This window comes from Enhydra lutris, unplaced genomic scaffold, assembly GCF_002288905.1.
Source record: "Enhydra lutris kenyoni isolate GAN:26980312 unplaced genomic scaffold, ASM228890v2 scaffoldscaffold7, whole genome shotgun sequence".
Classification (NCBI taxonomy): domain Eukaryota; kingdom Metazoa; phylum Chordata; class Mammalia; order Carnivora; family Mustelidae; genus Enhydra; species Enhydra lutris.
Genome location: NW_019154091.1, coordinates 3,149,116 through 3,165,114, shown reverse-complemented (window position 1 = coordinate 3,165,114; position 15,999 = coordinate 3,149,116). Strand labels below are relative to the sequence as shown.

Genomic DNA, 15,999 nt, shown 5'->3' with positions numbered 1-15,999 from the left:
CTGGTGTGGGTCAAGAGGTAAAATCCACTCTTAGCATCTTCATTGGATTGATCTTGAATGGGAAGAAGGGACTTACATTCTTCTAATGTAATTTTTCAAACACTACTTGTTATATTATTAATCCATTTGATATAATGATCCATACATTCTTTAATTCAACAAATTGTTCTTAGATCCCAGGATATAGCAAAAAAACAAAACAAAACAAAACAAAACAACAACAACAAAAAAACAAAACCAAGACCAAAAATGTCCATCTCCTAAAAAAGAGTTTTATAAAAGTTTTATAAAACTCTTTTTAAAATCTATTTTACAATCTATTTTAACTCAGGTTTAAGAATGGTGAGGAGATTATCCCTGGTCCAAAATCAAGATACCGAATTAAAGTTGAAGGCAAAAAACACATTTTGATCATAGAAGGAGCAACGAAGGCTGACAGTGCAGAATATTCTGTAATGACAACAGGAGGACAATCGTCTGCTAAGCTCAGTGTCGACTGTAAGTAAGATGTCCTTGGATGTCTTCCAAGTTGGCTAACTATTGGTGTTGCATTTGTTAATTCAATTTTAATTTCAACCTATTTGATTTCTACTTCTGGCAATTTTAAATATGTAAAATTGGATTCCATCCTAACTAAGTGTCTATGTCACATCAGTCAGGGTCTCTGAGATAGAAACCAACTACTCAATTTAATAGTAAAAACAGGGGGAAGGGTTAGGGTGGCTGGGTGATGGACACTGGGGAGGGTATGTGCTATGGTGAGTGCTGTGAATTGTGTAAGACTGATGGATGATTCACAGACCTGTACCTCTGAAACAAATAATACCTTATATGTTAATTTTTTAAAAGGGGGAAAAAACAGTAAAACACAGTTTTGGGGAGTATAAACATCACCTTCCAGAGAAGTTATCCAAATAGTTAAGAAATACTTTAATCCCAAGACCACATAAATAGATGGTAAATACTTAGATATCATATAAAATCCTGATGTTTGCATAAGCCATGGGTGAATTTGCTATCTATTCATTAAATAAACATTCAACATTCTGCATTACATTTGGAGTGTGAAGAAAGTTGCTCAAACCAAGAAGGCTCACATGAGAACCTTGTAAGAAATTATTTGCTACCAGGATCCAGAGGCATACGAGAATTTATGTACTTCCCCAAATGCCTCCAAATAGTAGTCAGTCCTCAACAGCAGAGTCTGTCTCTTCCAATTAACCATGAGAATTAAAATAACAAATCTCACAGGAAGTTTCATAATACATACAGAGCAGAAATCCTGCTTCCTGACTTCTTTCATAGTCCAGTTGTGATCCATAGGATCCCTGGGTTATTCAGAGGTTATCTCAGTTACACTCCTTATACTTCACAGAACAGCGGCCATTTTAGTTTACTGTGAAAAAAGTTTTTCAACCATAGGCAGATCCTTACCTGAAATTTGTTTCATTTAAAGCAATTACAAACAAAAACAAAAACAAAACACACCACACACACACACACACACACACACACCCCAAAAAAATAAGTAAATAAAGCAACTACATTCAGTTCTGCTATAATGCAACATAGGCATTTCTAAAATCATTGAGCTATATGAAGTCATGCAATAAAACCACAAGACTAATGGGGAAGGTGAGGTTATGGGCACAACACTCAAAAATTTTGTCAGCCGTATATTAAAAAAAAATTTTTAAAAAAGAAGAACCAAATTAAAAAAAACCAGTATCACAGTTTTACACATGTCAAATAGTTAATAAATATGGCACTTTACATTAAGTGAGACCTGGAATTTGCTTGTGTAAGTGGTGTTGGAAGTGTTGCCACTAGTGAGCCACTGTGAAGTGATGGAAAGAGGCTATTTGAAATTCAATGGACAGTGGTAATTTCAGATGTGCATGAGTGTGGCTCATACCACATGGGTGAATTCAGGGAGCTGGTAAATGTTCGACGTGTGTGTGAGTGCATTTTGTGTGTTCTTACCTGGCTCAGTCAGCTGGGTGCTGTTTTCTCTTTTTCATGAATCAAATCATGCATCATCAAACACAAAATTTTTGTTATGTTCCTGTTGCCCCCAACATATCAATTGCACTGGAACACATTTTCATTTTCAAAACAAGAAAACCATCTTGGCCTCTCCGGAGTTTGAGTTTGGCACCTATAATTATCTGTTTTTCTGTAGTGAAACCTCTGAAGGTTTTGACACCTCTGACTGATCAAACTGTACACCTTGGAAAAGAAATCTGCTTGAAGTGTGAAGTCTCTGAAAACATAACAGGAAAATGGACTAAAAATGGCCTACCTGTTCAGGAAAGTGACCGTCTAAAGGTTGTTCACAAGGGAAGGTGAGCAAGTCAGGTGACTCATAAGGGAGGGCTAGTCTCCATATCCTCTCTCTTCACTTCCTAAATTATATATTTGGTGAGGAGGATTGGAGAGTTGTCCTAAAGAGAGGATCTGTGTCTGGTTCTTTGCTTCCAAATAGCAAGAACATGTGATTTCTCTGTTCTACGTCCTGTCTTACCAGTGAAACTTTACCTGCACCTCATGACTTCGTGCTTTGTCTATTCAAAAGCCATTAACCAATTCTTTCCATCTAAACATGAGGTTAAAGGACTGATATTGAGTCCTAGTTAAGGAATGAATCAAAATGGATTAACAGTCCCTAACTCATAAGTGTCATGTGACCTCCCACAATTTTGGGGATGGACATAATACCCTGGAATCTAGCAAATATCTTAAAAGGCAAAAGTTCTTAACCTTGGATCTATGGATCCTAGGAGATCATGAATCCTCTAAAGCAAGGTCTGTGTATACAAAAATACACACTTTTCTCTAGAGAGAGGATCCATGATGTCCATCAGATATTCACTGACCGCCTCCCCTGCCAGAGAGTTAAGAACTACTGCTTTTAGATTTGGGATAAAAAGCCAAGGTCAAGATTATTCTTGGTAAGTTCTTAAATCTTAAAGTGTGGCACTGGTGAGATGTTATATTTCAGTCTTTTTTAAAAGCTATATGATGAGACAAGAATAATGGACTCTTGCATGCATGATAAGCAGGTTGTATTCATACAGATAATTTCATAAACTCCAAGATGAATATTCAGTGTAGGTCAATAATAGGATAATTAAGCCTTCACATTCATATTCTCTCTCTCGATTTCCTGATCTTTCTCTCCAGCTAGCACTAAACAAGTTAATCAGATAAAGGCCAGGTATCTCTTCAGTTGGGTGGTAAACCATCTAAATCTTTGTAAATTCTTAGAAATGTTTTTCTTGTTTCCTTAGAATCCACAAGCTAGTGATAGCCAATGCTCTCACTGAGGATGAAGGTGAATATGTATTTACACCAGATGCCTACTCTGTTACTTTGCCTGCCAAAGTTCATGTTATTGGTGAGTAGATGAATCATTGCGGAGTTTTATATTCATGTTTTGTTGTTGTTGTTTGCTTACCTTGGAAATATAACACATACGAAACTGTGATATTTAAAGAAAAAAATGCATGAATTGGTATGTCATAAATCGTAATAGTTGATTCTTATGAAGTCTTATAGTGAAGTTGTTTTGCAAGGTCCCCGGCACCTACTACTTTGACTCCTCTTACATTCTTTTTAGCCAGATAAAATATTGGTTACTACCAGTGTTTACCACTAGGAAAGTACTAGCCCAGATATTCACACAGAAATGATTGTCTGATAACAAAGGCTATGTTTAATATTCTAGATCCTCCTAAGATCATCCTGGATGGTCTTGATGCTGACAATACAGTTACAGTAATTGCAGGAAGCAAGCTTCGTCTTGAGATTCCTGTCACTGGAGAGCCACCTCCCAAAGCCATTTGGAGCCGAGCAGATAAGGTTTGTTTTGCTTACACACACACACACACACACACACACACAAACACTGATGATCCCATTTCCCATTTTCAATTAGATGAAAGAAGAAAGCAAATATATACACAGGGGTTCAGTAGAGATATAATTCCTTTGATTAAGGAAGATGACTAATTTTTACGCAAATATAATCATCATTCATTTACTTTTCATATTTCTAACTATTTACTATGTGACCAGGCAGGTTTGTGTCTGTGTGTGTGTTTGTTGTTGTTTGTTTGTTTTTTCACCAGGCAACTTTTTATGTACAGTGAACAAGATACCATTTTTCATTCTTTTTTAAAATTCCTTTTTAAATTTAAATTCAATTAACATAATGTATTATTATTTTCAGAGGTAGAGGTCAGTGATTCATCGGTCTTATATAATACCCAGTGCTCATTACATCCTGTGCCCCCTAATGTCCATCACCCCATTACCCCATCCACCTCCCTTCCAGCAACCCTCAGTTTATTTCCTATGGTTAAGAGTCTCTTATGGTTTGTCTCCCTCTCTGATTTTGTCTTGTTTTATCTTTCCCTCTCTTCCCCTATGATCTTCTGTTGTGTTTCTTAAATTCCACATATTAGTGAGATCATATGATAATTGTCTTTCTCTGATTGACTTATTTCGCTTGCCATAATACCCTCTGGTTTCATCCATGTCATTGCAAATGGCAAGAGTTCATTTTTTGATGGCTAAGTAGTATTCCATTGTATATTACACCACATCTTCTTTATCCATTCATCTGTTCATGGAGAACTGGGCTCTTTCCATAGTTTGGCTGTTGTGGACATTGCTGCTATAAACATTGGGGTGAAGGTGCCCCTTTGGATCACTACATCTGTATCTTTGGGGTAAATGCCCAGTAAGGCAATTGCTGGGTCATAGGTTAGCTCTATTTTCAACTCTTGAGGAACTTCCATACTGTTTCCCAGAGTGGCTGCAACAGCTTGCATTCCCACCAACAGTGTGAGAGGGTTCCCCTTTCTCCACATCCTTGCCAACAACTGTTGTTTCTTGGCTTGTTAATTTTAGCCATACTGACTGGTGTGAGTGGTATCTCATTGTCCTTCTGATTTGTATTTCCCTGATGCCAGGTGATGTGGAGCATTTTTTCATGTATCTGTTGGCCATTCATATGTCTTCTTTGGAGAAATGTCTGTTCATGTCTTCTGCCCATTTCTTAATTGTATTATTTGTTCTTTGGATATTAAGTCTGATAAGTTCTTTCTAGATTTTGGATACTAGCCCTTTATCTGATATGTCATTTGCAAATATGTTCTCCCATTCTGTCCTCGTCTTTTGTTTTTGTCGACTGTTTCCTTTGCTGTGCAAAAAGCTTTTTATCTTGATGAAATCTCAATAGTTCATTTTCGTCTTTGTTTGCCTTGCCTTTGGAGACATGTCTAGCAAGAAGTTGCTGCGGCCAAGGTCACAGAGGTTGCTGCCTATGTTCTCTAGGATTTTGATGGATTCCTATCTCACATTTAGGTCTTTCATTCATTTTGAGTCTATTTTTGTAGATGGTGTCAGAAATGGTCCAATTTCATACTTTTGCTTGTGGCCCATTTTTCATTCTAATGGGTATCACAGAATGGAGTGGAAGAGAAACAGACAATAAATTATTAAATAAGTAAATGAACAAAATCACTTTGGATAGTAATAAGTGTTATGAAGGTTTTTTTAAAAACAGAGTAATATGATTAGCAAGTGATTGTGAGGTAAATGACCATAGTCTTTCTGAAGAACAAGGAAACCATTATGTGATGATCAAAGGAAAAAGATTTCTGGGTAAAGTCATTCCAAGTGCAAGGGACAAGAGTAGAGGAGAAAATGAGCTTAATGTGTTAAAGGAGTTGAAAAAAAGCCAGGAGTTGAAGGAGGTGAAAAAAAGCCACTCTGTATCAGAGTGAATGACGAGGAGAATAATAAATAAGGTTGGAGTGGTGGAGTAGTACTAGTTCAAATGTCACTCTTTGGCTCCCTATGAAATATATTATAGGCAGTGAAACTATCCTATATGATATTATAATGATGGACATCTATCATAGATTTGGCAAAACCCACAGAATGTAAAACACAAGAGTGAGCCCTAATGTAAATTTAGACTTTGAATGATAATGATGTGTCAATGTAGGTTCATCAGCTGTAACAAATATACCACTCTGATGTGGGATGTCAATTGTGGAGGAGGTTGTGCATGTGTGGGGAAGGGTATCTATGAGAAGTCTCTATATTTTACACTCAGTTTTGCAGTGAGTCTAAATCTGCTTCAAAAAGTAATTTATTGGGGCATCTGGCTGGCTCAGTTGGTTAAGCAACTGACTCTTGATTTCAGCTCAGGTCATATTCTCAGGGTCATGATCTTGAGCCCTGTGTTAGGCTCCAATCTGGACATGGAGGCTGTTTAAGATTCTCTCCCTCCCTCTGCGCCTCAACCCCACTCTATCTTTCTTTAAAAAAAAAACAAAACAGAAGAACAGGAAGAAGAAGGGGTGCCTGGGTGGCTCATTTGGTTCAGCATCCACTTTCAGCTCAGGTCATGATCCAGGAGTCCTGGGATCAAGCCCCATGCGGAGCTCTCTGCTCACTGGGGAGTCTGCTTCTCCCTCTCCCTCTGCCCCTCCACCCTGCTCTCTCTCTCTCTCTCTCTCTCATGCTTTCTCTCTCTATCTCAAATAAATAAATAAAGTTTTTTTAAAACAATAAAAAATTTTTAAAAACAATAATTTTTTAATAAAAAAAATGAGTTTTCTTTTGATTTCAGTATAAAAAAAAAACTTCATAGAAGCTGTTATTTTATTGCTTTTGATTTCAGTATAAAAAAAAACTTCATAGAAGCTGTTATTTTATTGCTTTTGATTTCAGTATAAAAAAAAAAATGAGTTTCTGTTTTCTAGTGGGAAAAAAAAAAGAACATCACTGAGCTTTGGGACAATCTCAAGCAGGGAAATAAATGTGTATTGTGAGTTCCCAAAGAGGACAGAAGAATATGTAAAGAAATAAGGATCAAAATTTTTCCAAATTTGATAAAAACTAAAATTTCAGGTACAGGAATCTCATTAAAACCTAAGTACAAGGAACATTAATAAAACCACATCAAGACCCATTATAATCAAATTGCTCAAAATTCTTGATTAAGAAAAAAATACTTAAGTAACCAGAGAAAAAAGTCACATTAAATGTATAGAAACAAAGACAACAGTGACAGCAGATGTCTCTAGAAGCAAGGCAAGTGAGAAAACAGTAGAGCAACATCTTTAAGGAAAAAACTATCAACCTATATTTCTATGAATGCTAAAAAATTCCTTTTTTTTTTTTTTAAAGATTTTTATTTATTTATATTACAGAAAGAAACACAGTGAAGGGGAGAAGGAGAAGCAGGCTTCCTGCCTAGCAGGGAGCCTGATGTGGTACTCAATCCCAGGATCCTGGGATCATGACCTGAGCCAAAGGCAGATGATAAATGACTAAGCCACCCAGGCACCCCTGAATTCTAAAAAATTCTACAAATTCTAAAAGAAACCTATCAGTCTATAGTTCTATACTGAGTAAAAAAAATAATTTTCAGAAATGAAGGCAAAATAAAATTGTCTTCAGATATATAAAAGCTGAAAGATATCATCACTGGTAGACCTGCACAACAAGGAATGTTAAAAGAAGTCCTTAAGGGGCGCCTGGGTGGCTCCGTGGGTTAAAGCCTCTGCCTTCGGCTCAGGTAATGATCCCAGGGTCCTGGGTACTGGGATCAAGCCCCGCATAGGGCTCTCTGCTCAGCAGGGAGCCTGCTTCCTCCTCTCTCTCTGCCTGCCTCTCTACCTACTTGTGATCTCTGTCTGTCAAATAAATAAATAAAATCTTAAAACTTTTGATTTCAGTATAAAAAAAAAACTTCATAGAAGCTGTTATTTTATTGCTTTTGATTTCAGTATAAAAAAAAACTTCATAGAAGCTGTTATTTTATTGCTTTTGATTTCAGTATAAAAAAAAAAATGAGTTTCTGTTTTCTAGTGGGAAAAAAAAAAGAACATCACTGAGCTTTGGGACAATCTCAAGCAGGGAAATAAATGTGTATTGTGAGTTCCCAAAGAGGACAGAAGAATATGTAAAGAAATAAGGATCAAAATTTTTCCAAATTTGATAAAAACTAAAATTTCAGGTACAGGAATCTCATTAAAACCTAAGTACAAGGAACATTAATAAAACCACATCAAGACCCATTATAATCAAATTGCTCAAAATTCTTGATTAAGAAAAAAATACTTAAGTAACCAGAGAAAAAAGTCACATTAAATGTATAGAAACAAAGACAACAGTGACAGCAGATGTCTCTAGAAGCAAGGCAAGTGAGAAAACAGTAGAGCAACATCTTTAAGGAAAAAACTATCAACCTATATTTCTATGAATGCTAAAAAATTCCTTTTTTTTTTTTTTAAAGATTTTTATTTATTTATATTACAGAAAGAAACACAGTGAAGGGGAGAAGGAGAAGCAGGCTTCCTGCCTAGCAGGGAGCCTGATGTGGTACTCAATCCCAGGATCCTGGGATCATGACCTGAGCCAAAGGCAGATGATAAATGACTAAGCCACCCAGGCACCCCTGAATTCTAAAAAATTCTACAAATTCTAAAAGAAACCTATCAGTCTATAGTTCTATACTGAGTAAAAAAAATAATTTTCAGAAATGAAGGCAAAATAAAATTGTCTTCAGATATATAAAAGCTGAAAGATATCATCACTGGTAGACCTGCACAACAAGGAATGTTAAAAGAAGTCCTTAAGGGGCGCCTGGGTGGCTCCGTGGGTTAAAGCCTCTGCCTTCGGCTCAGGTAATGATCCCAGGGTCCTGGGTACTGGGATCAAGCCCCGCATAGGGCTCTCTGCTCAGCAGGGAGCCTGCTTCCTCCTCTCTCTCTGCCTGCCTCTCTACCTACTTGTGATCTCTGTCTGTCAAATAAATAAATAAAATCTTAAAAAAAAAAAAAAAGAGGTCCTTAAGTCAGAAGGAAAATGATGCCAGATGGAAACAATTTCACAGAGGAACAAAAAACATCAGAAATGATAACTACATGGATAAACATAAGAGGTTTTTTTTCTTATTATTTAAATCTCTTAAAAAGATTATTGACTCATTAAAAATAATAACCATATGCTGTAGTGTTTGTAACATAAATGTAAGTAAAAATTATGACAATAGAAACATAAGGTCAAGAGGGGAGAAATGGAAGGTAAGAATTAGGAGGGTCGAAAGGGAGGTATTCTATTTTAATATCACCTGAAGGTAGACTGAAAAACATGTATACCATAAGCCCTAAAGGAACCACTAAAATAATAAAAAGTTATAGTTAATAAGCCAAAAAAGGACATAATATGAAAATCACAAAAAATATTTAATTAATCTTAAAAAAGGCAGAAAAAGAGGCATAAAGTACAGATGAGACAAGTAGAAAACAAATAACAAGTTAATAGAATTGCAAAGAAAAATAAATAAATTAGAGATTTCAATATTCTTCTCTCAGTAGTTGATAGAAGTAGACAGACCATCAGTAAGGCTACTCTGGGTTTGAAAAATAGTGGCAACCATCTTGATCTAATTAGCATTTATAGAACACTCCACTGACATATGCAGAATGGGCATTATTTTAAAATTACATATGGTGGGTGCCTGGGTGGCTCAGTCCGTTAAGCATCTGCCTTTGGCTGGGGTTGTGATCCTGGGGTCCTGGGATCAAGTGTCACATTGGGCACTCCCTGCTCAGCAGAGAGTCTGCTTCTCCCTCTGCCTGCTGTTCTCCCTGCTTGTGCTCTTGCTTTCTCTCTCTCTCTCTGTGTCAAATAAATAAACAAAATCTTTTAAAAATATAAATAAATAAATAAAATTACATATGGAAAATTTCCAAGATAGACCATAAGTAAGTCTCAATAAATGTAAAAGTATTTAAGTCATGTAAAGTATGTTCTTTGATCACAGTGGGGTTAATTAGAAATCAATAGCAATAACATGTGGAAAATTTTCAAATATTTGGAAACTAACACTTTTTGGCATAAATCATGGATCAGAAAAAAGAACCACAAGGAAAATTAGAAAATGTTTATGAGCATACCACTTTTCAGAATGCCACTAAATCAGTATTAAATAGTCCCATATCAATTAAAGAAATGAAGTTTGTAGATAAAACCTTTCAGAAAGAAAATTCCAGGCCTAGATGGCTTTATTGGAGAATTCTATCAAAGATTTAAGAAAAAAATAATACCAATTCTACATAAACTCTTCCAGAAAATTGAAAAGAGAATAGGAGTATTTCCCAACTCATTTTTGAAGCCCAGTTATTCCCTTATAGCAAAACCAGGAAAAGGCATTAGAAGAGACTATAAACCAGTATCACTTATGAACATAGATGAAAAATTCTAAATAGAATTTAGCAAATCAAATCCAACAATATATAAAAGGAATAATACATTATGACCAACTGGGTTTTATCCCAGGAATGCAAAGATTGGTTTCACATTTGAAAATCAATTAATATAGGGAAGCTTGGATGGCTCAGTTTGTTAAGCATCTGCTTTCAGCTCAGGTCATGATCCAGGGTCCTGGGATCAAGTTCCGCATTGGGCTCCATGCTCAGCGGGGAACCTCCTTCTCCCTCTGCCTGCTATTCCCCCTGCTTGTACTCATGCTCTCTCTCTGACAAATAAATAAAATCTTTTTTAAAAAAAGAAAATCAATTAATATAATTCACTGTATTAACGAACCAGCAAAAAAAAAGTAAGCATGGTCATCTCATAGATAAAGAAAAACATTTGACAAAACCCAAAATCTATTCCTAAAAAATATCTCTCAGCAAACTAGGAAGTAAAAGGAACTTCCTCAACATGATAAAAAAAAAAAAATCTATGAAAATCCTACAATGGCATTTTACTTAATAGTGAAAGATTGAATGTTTCCCCCCTCAGATAAGCAGCAAAAGAGAGATGTCCATCCTCACAACTTTTTTTATTTAAGATTTTATTTGAGAGAGAGAACACAAATGGGATAGGGAGACAGGGGGGTGGGGCTCAATCCCAGGACCCTGAGATCATGACCCAAACTGAAGGCAGCTGCTTGATCAACTGAGCTACCCAGGTGCCCCCCATCTCACAACTTCTATTCAACATTATAATAGAAGTTCTAGACAGGGCAATCAGGCAAGAAAAAGAAATAACAGATACTCATATTGGAAAGGGAAAAATAAAACTTTACTTATTGTTATTATAGATGATATAATCATAGATGTAGAAAATTCAATGTAACCTATAAAAAAACTGTCACAAATGGTCATAGTGGCCTTATTTAAAATTTTTTAAAAGGTTTTACTTATTTATTTGACACAGAGAGAGAGAGAAGTGAGCACAAGCAGAGGAGCAGCAGAGGGAGAGGGGAAAAGGAAGAAGAGGGGAAAGGAAGAAGGCTCGATCCCAGGACCAGGCAGATACTTAACCAACTACACCAACCAGGGGCCCCAGTAGCCTTATATATAATATCCAGAAACTGCAAACAACACAAATGTCCATCAGTAGATGAATGGATAAACAGATTACAGGATATTCACACAATGGATACTACTAGCAATAAAAAGGAATGAATTATTGATGTATACAACAACTTAGATGAATAATTATGCTGAATGAAAGAAGCTGAATAGCAACAAAAATATTTCTAAAAACTAACAATACCAAATCTTTATAAGGATATGTAACAACTAAGGACTCATATATCACTGGTGGAAAGGCAAACTAGTACACCCACTTTGGAAAACAGTTTGGTAGTTTTTATAAAGGAAAACATGCACTTGCCATAAAACTCCACAACAAAATTCCTAGGTATTTACCCTAGAGAAATGAAGACATGTGTCTGTACAAAAACTTGTACATGAATGTTTATAACATCTTTAATTTTAATTGTCAAAAGTTGGAAACAACCGAAAAGTCCAGTTGTACAAACATAGAGTTTGTACATGCATACACCAACTGTACATGGAATATACACTCGGATACTACTCAACAGTGAAAAGGAAGGTACTAATAAAACATGTAGTAACATGGATGCATCTAAAGAGCATCATGCTAAGTTAAAGATGACAGATCCAAAAGACTGCATATGGTTTCAGTCCTTTATATGACATTACAGAAAAAGGAAAACTAGAAAGACAAGTAACAGATTGGTGGTTGCCAGGGACCAGTGTCGAGTGAGTGAGTTGACTGTGAAGGACCATGGGGATACCACTGGGGGCCAGAGAAGTGGTCTGTATTTTGATTGTGGTGGTGGTTGCACAATCACACAAGTTTATAAAAATTCATAGAACTCTATGTCTAAAAAGTGTGTGAATGGTACTCTATGTAAATGATAGCACAATAGACAAGCAGACAAAATGTAGAAAACTAAAGAAGATAATATAACACCAGCCTAAATAAGTGTTTTTCTTTTCACGTTAAAAAGAAAGCAGAACATCTTCTATAATCTTAAAATTAGAATTTAGCTAATGTGAGGAAACTTTCTTTTTTTTTTAATTTTTTTTTTATTAACATATAATGTATTATTAGCCCCAGGGGTACAGGTCTGTGAATTGTCAGGCTTACACACTTCACAGCACTCACCATAGCACATACCCTCCCCAATGTCCATAACCCCACCACCCTCTCCCTACCCCCCTGCCCCTGGCAGACCTCAGTTTGTTTGTTAAGAGTCTCTTATGTTTTGTCTCCCTCCTGATCCCATCTTGTTTCATTTTTTCCTTCCCTACCCACCAAGCCTCCCACTTTTCCTCTCAAATTCCTTATATCAGGGAGAGCATATGATCATTGTCTTTCTCAGATTGACTTATTTTGCTCAACATAATACCCTCTAGTTCCATCCACATCGTTGCAAATGACAAGATTGCATTTCTTTTGATGGCTGCATAGTATTCCATTGTATGTATATATATATATATATATATATATATATATATATATATATATACCACATCTTCTTTCAATTATAAAACAGAAGAATTATGAAAACTATAACCTATTGCAGGTATTTTTATTGTTGTCACAGTCTTTTGTTATTGAAGACGTGTGAGTCCTAATCCAAACCCAAAAGAGTAAAGAGTTAATTTAATCGTTATTAGAAAATTACCCAGTTTCTAAATTACCTTGACCATCTCTGTGTTTTCTCTTTGTATACTGGCTGTTCATTGTCATGTAGGAAGATGACCTAGGAATCAGAAAATTGGAATGCTGTTTTAAATTTCTGGTTTAAGAAAGAAAGAAGGAAAGAAGTGAAGGAGAAGAAAAGGAGGAGAAGAAGGAGGAGGAGGAGGAAAAAAAAGAAAGAAAATATAATGGAAGGCCCAACCTATCCTGTCTTTACTTAAGGAATTAGATATTCATTCTTTCATGTCCTGTTAGAAGGGAAAAATCAATACTCAACAACTTGTATGGAAAATAGGCATTGTGGTCTTCTTCAACCCTTTTCGGTATTTCTAAATTTTCAAGACCTATAAGGAAATAAGCAAATCATGATTAGTTCCTGATATGAATTTAAATGTTCTAATTTCACGTCCAAAGAGACTCCTCTCCTAAAATAACAGTTCTACAGTCATATTTTTGTCCTCCAAATTTTTCTTTGGTGAGTTCATGGTTAGTGGGCTTTTGAGACAAATCCCACAGCTTCCTGCTGTGTAATATGGAATGTTAATACCTTTGTCCTTAGAATTGGTGGAGGATCACACTAAGAACATGTATTTTAGGCATTAGCACCACATCCAGCTTAAGTTCTAAGGCATTCTGGAGTAGTCCTTGTCATATAGGTCATGCCATATTTTGTTTCTCTCCTTCTTAGGCTATTACGGAGGGCAGTGGCCGGATAAGAGCAGAATCTTACCCTGACAGCAGCACTCTGGTCATTGATGTTGCTGAAAGAGATGATTCTGGTGTTTACCACATAAATCTGAAAAATGAAGCTGGGGAAGCACATGCAAGCATCAAAATTAAAGTTGTGGGTAAGTGCTCTGGGTCAACAAACATCTAGAATCAAGTCGACATGTCCATAGAGAGAGTAGACTTGGGCAGCTCTTGGTTCTCTTAGCTCTTCTGGGTAGCCAGCAAAGGAAAACACAGTATAGCTATATTTTATAAATCACCATTTTTCTATCTTTGCCACTTCTTTTCTTTCCTTGCCTTCTCTTTTCTTTCCTTTCCTTTTTTAAAAATATCCTTCCCAAGGCACCTGGCTGGGTCAGATGGTTATACTTCTGCCTTTGGCTCAGGTCATGATCCAAGGTCCTGGGATCAAGCTCCACATCAGGCTCCCCATATCAGGCTCCCAGCAGAAGGAGTCTGCTTCTCCCTCTCCCTCTCCCTCTGCTTATTGCTTTCTCTGTCTCTCTCTCAAATGAAAATAAATAAATAAATAAATAAAAATCTTTGAAATTTCCTTCCCTTCTCTCCCTTCCCTTCTTTTTCTCTTCTTTTTTCTTGCCTAGATCCAATTGTATAAATGCATAACTAAGGTTAATCATTTGGGGCTGCTGGTCATTAGCTTTTCACAGTTGTATTCCCTTTCGGTGCCCTCTAAACTCACTGAAATACAATTGCTAAACAATTTCCAACATCACAATCATTGTAGAAGAGTAAGATCTGTATCAGTCCTTAGATGACCTTCTAAGTACAAGTTTGAAACCAGGTAAAATGAGTCCAGTGGATTATTGATGGTCCAAGTTTTCATGGTCTCTTCATCTCACTTTATTTTTCCCTTAAGAAATATATTTCAAATGGACCAGAAACTAAGGTCACTTTATCAGGCACTGAACTATGATAACAGGACATGGTAACTTGCCATTTTTGACTTGGATTTCTACCAGTCAACATCTTTATTCTTCCAACTGATTTATAACAATAGTCCTTGATTCAGTTCTGCTGAAAGTTCACCTTGTATTTAAAAAAAAAAACAAAACACAAAACAAAATCACATCTGATATTTATGCAGTAATTTCTTGGTTACCATTTTCAAGGTAAAGAACAAGTGTCTTGAGTTCCATATGGGGCTTATTCTCTAATGTTGTAACACCAAAGAACTTGAATTCATTATTATTTTTATCTTTATTGGGCCCATCATCCCTTATCCCACATGGACTGTGACTTTTTGCCTAAATTAGTTACTATGTACATTTCAGTAAGAATGGAAAATTATTCAGAAAAAAAATGCTTCAATGATTATCACCAAAAATCCTTTTTCCAAGTGACATTTTTCTTTGTGCTCTCATATATGCTTACTTTATTTTATTTTTTTATTCTAGTCTATTTACTCCATTTCTTTTGCTTACTACAGATATCCCTGACCCTCCAGTGGCACCAAATGTGACAGAGGTGGGAGATGACTGGTGCATCATGAACTGGGAGCCTCCTGCCTATGATGGAGGGTCCCCAATCTTAGGTAACTACGTGTTAGTCTGTCCGTGGAACTGCCAGTGGAGTTGGAATCCTTTTTATGCTGATTAGTATAGAGCGCCTTTTTAAAAACTGCATTTAGAAGAAAACCTATCATACTGTGACTTTAAATATCCATTCAAATTGAAATATATGTTGGAATTCTCTGTAAGTACTTGCAATTTAAATAACTCTGATAACTCTAATATTATCTGACTGCCTATTCTTTTTTTGTTTGACATTTACATTTAATATCCAATTTTGCATCATCTATAAGTCTAACTTTAAATTGTCCTAGTCAGTAAATGTCTACTTCCATAGAACTATGTCTATGAAGAAATTTCTTTTAGAGATAAATACTTAGAAGAATTTGCTTCCCCTATGGAACAAGAATTTTTTCTACTTGAAACTCATAAAACTGGTCATTTCCCTCTTCTTACCTACACTCTTGGGACTCGGAGCCAAATCTATTATTCAACTATAGGAATGGTATAAGTTTCTACAGTTTACATATCTGTGATTCATTTTTCTTTCTTCTCTTCTTATACAATTTTATTGTATTATTTTTAATATTTTAATATTATATTCTTTTTATCCAGGTCCTATAACATTAATGTTTATATTCCCTATAATCTCTCTCAAACAACAAAATATATGCACACCTGATTACTT

The 15,999-nt window shown here is 35.9% G+C and overlaps 1 protein-coding gene across 1 annotated transcript in view; it reads left to right on the top strand.

Annotated features, from left to right (window-relative positions):
• LOC111142313 (myosin binding protein C, slow type) overlaps positions 1 to 15,999 on the top strand; it is a 70,697-nt gene that overhangs the window by 30,236 nt on the left and 24,462 nt on the right. The window contains exons 13-18 of the mRNA XM_022495362.1: positions 332 to 498; positions 2,183 to 2,345; positions 3,291 to 3,397; positions 3,728 to 3,861; positions 13,742 to 13,901; positions 15,230 to 15,334. Of these exons, the coding sequence (XP_022351070.1) occupies positions 332 to 498; positions 2,183 to 2,345; positions 3,291 to 3,397; positions 3,728 to 3,861; positions 13,742 to 13,901; positions 15,230 to 15,334 (836 nt within the window). The remainder of the gene's footprint in view (positions 1 to 331; positions 499 to 2,182; positions 2,346 to 3,290; positions 3,398 to 3,727; positions 3,862 to 13,741; positions 13,902 to 15,229; positions 15,335 to 15,999) is intronic.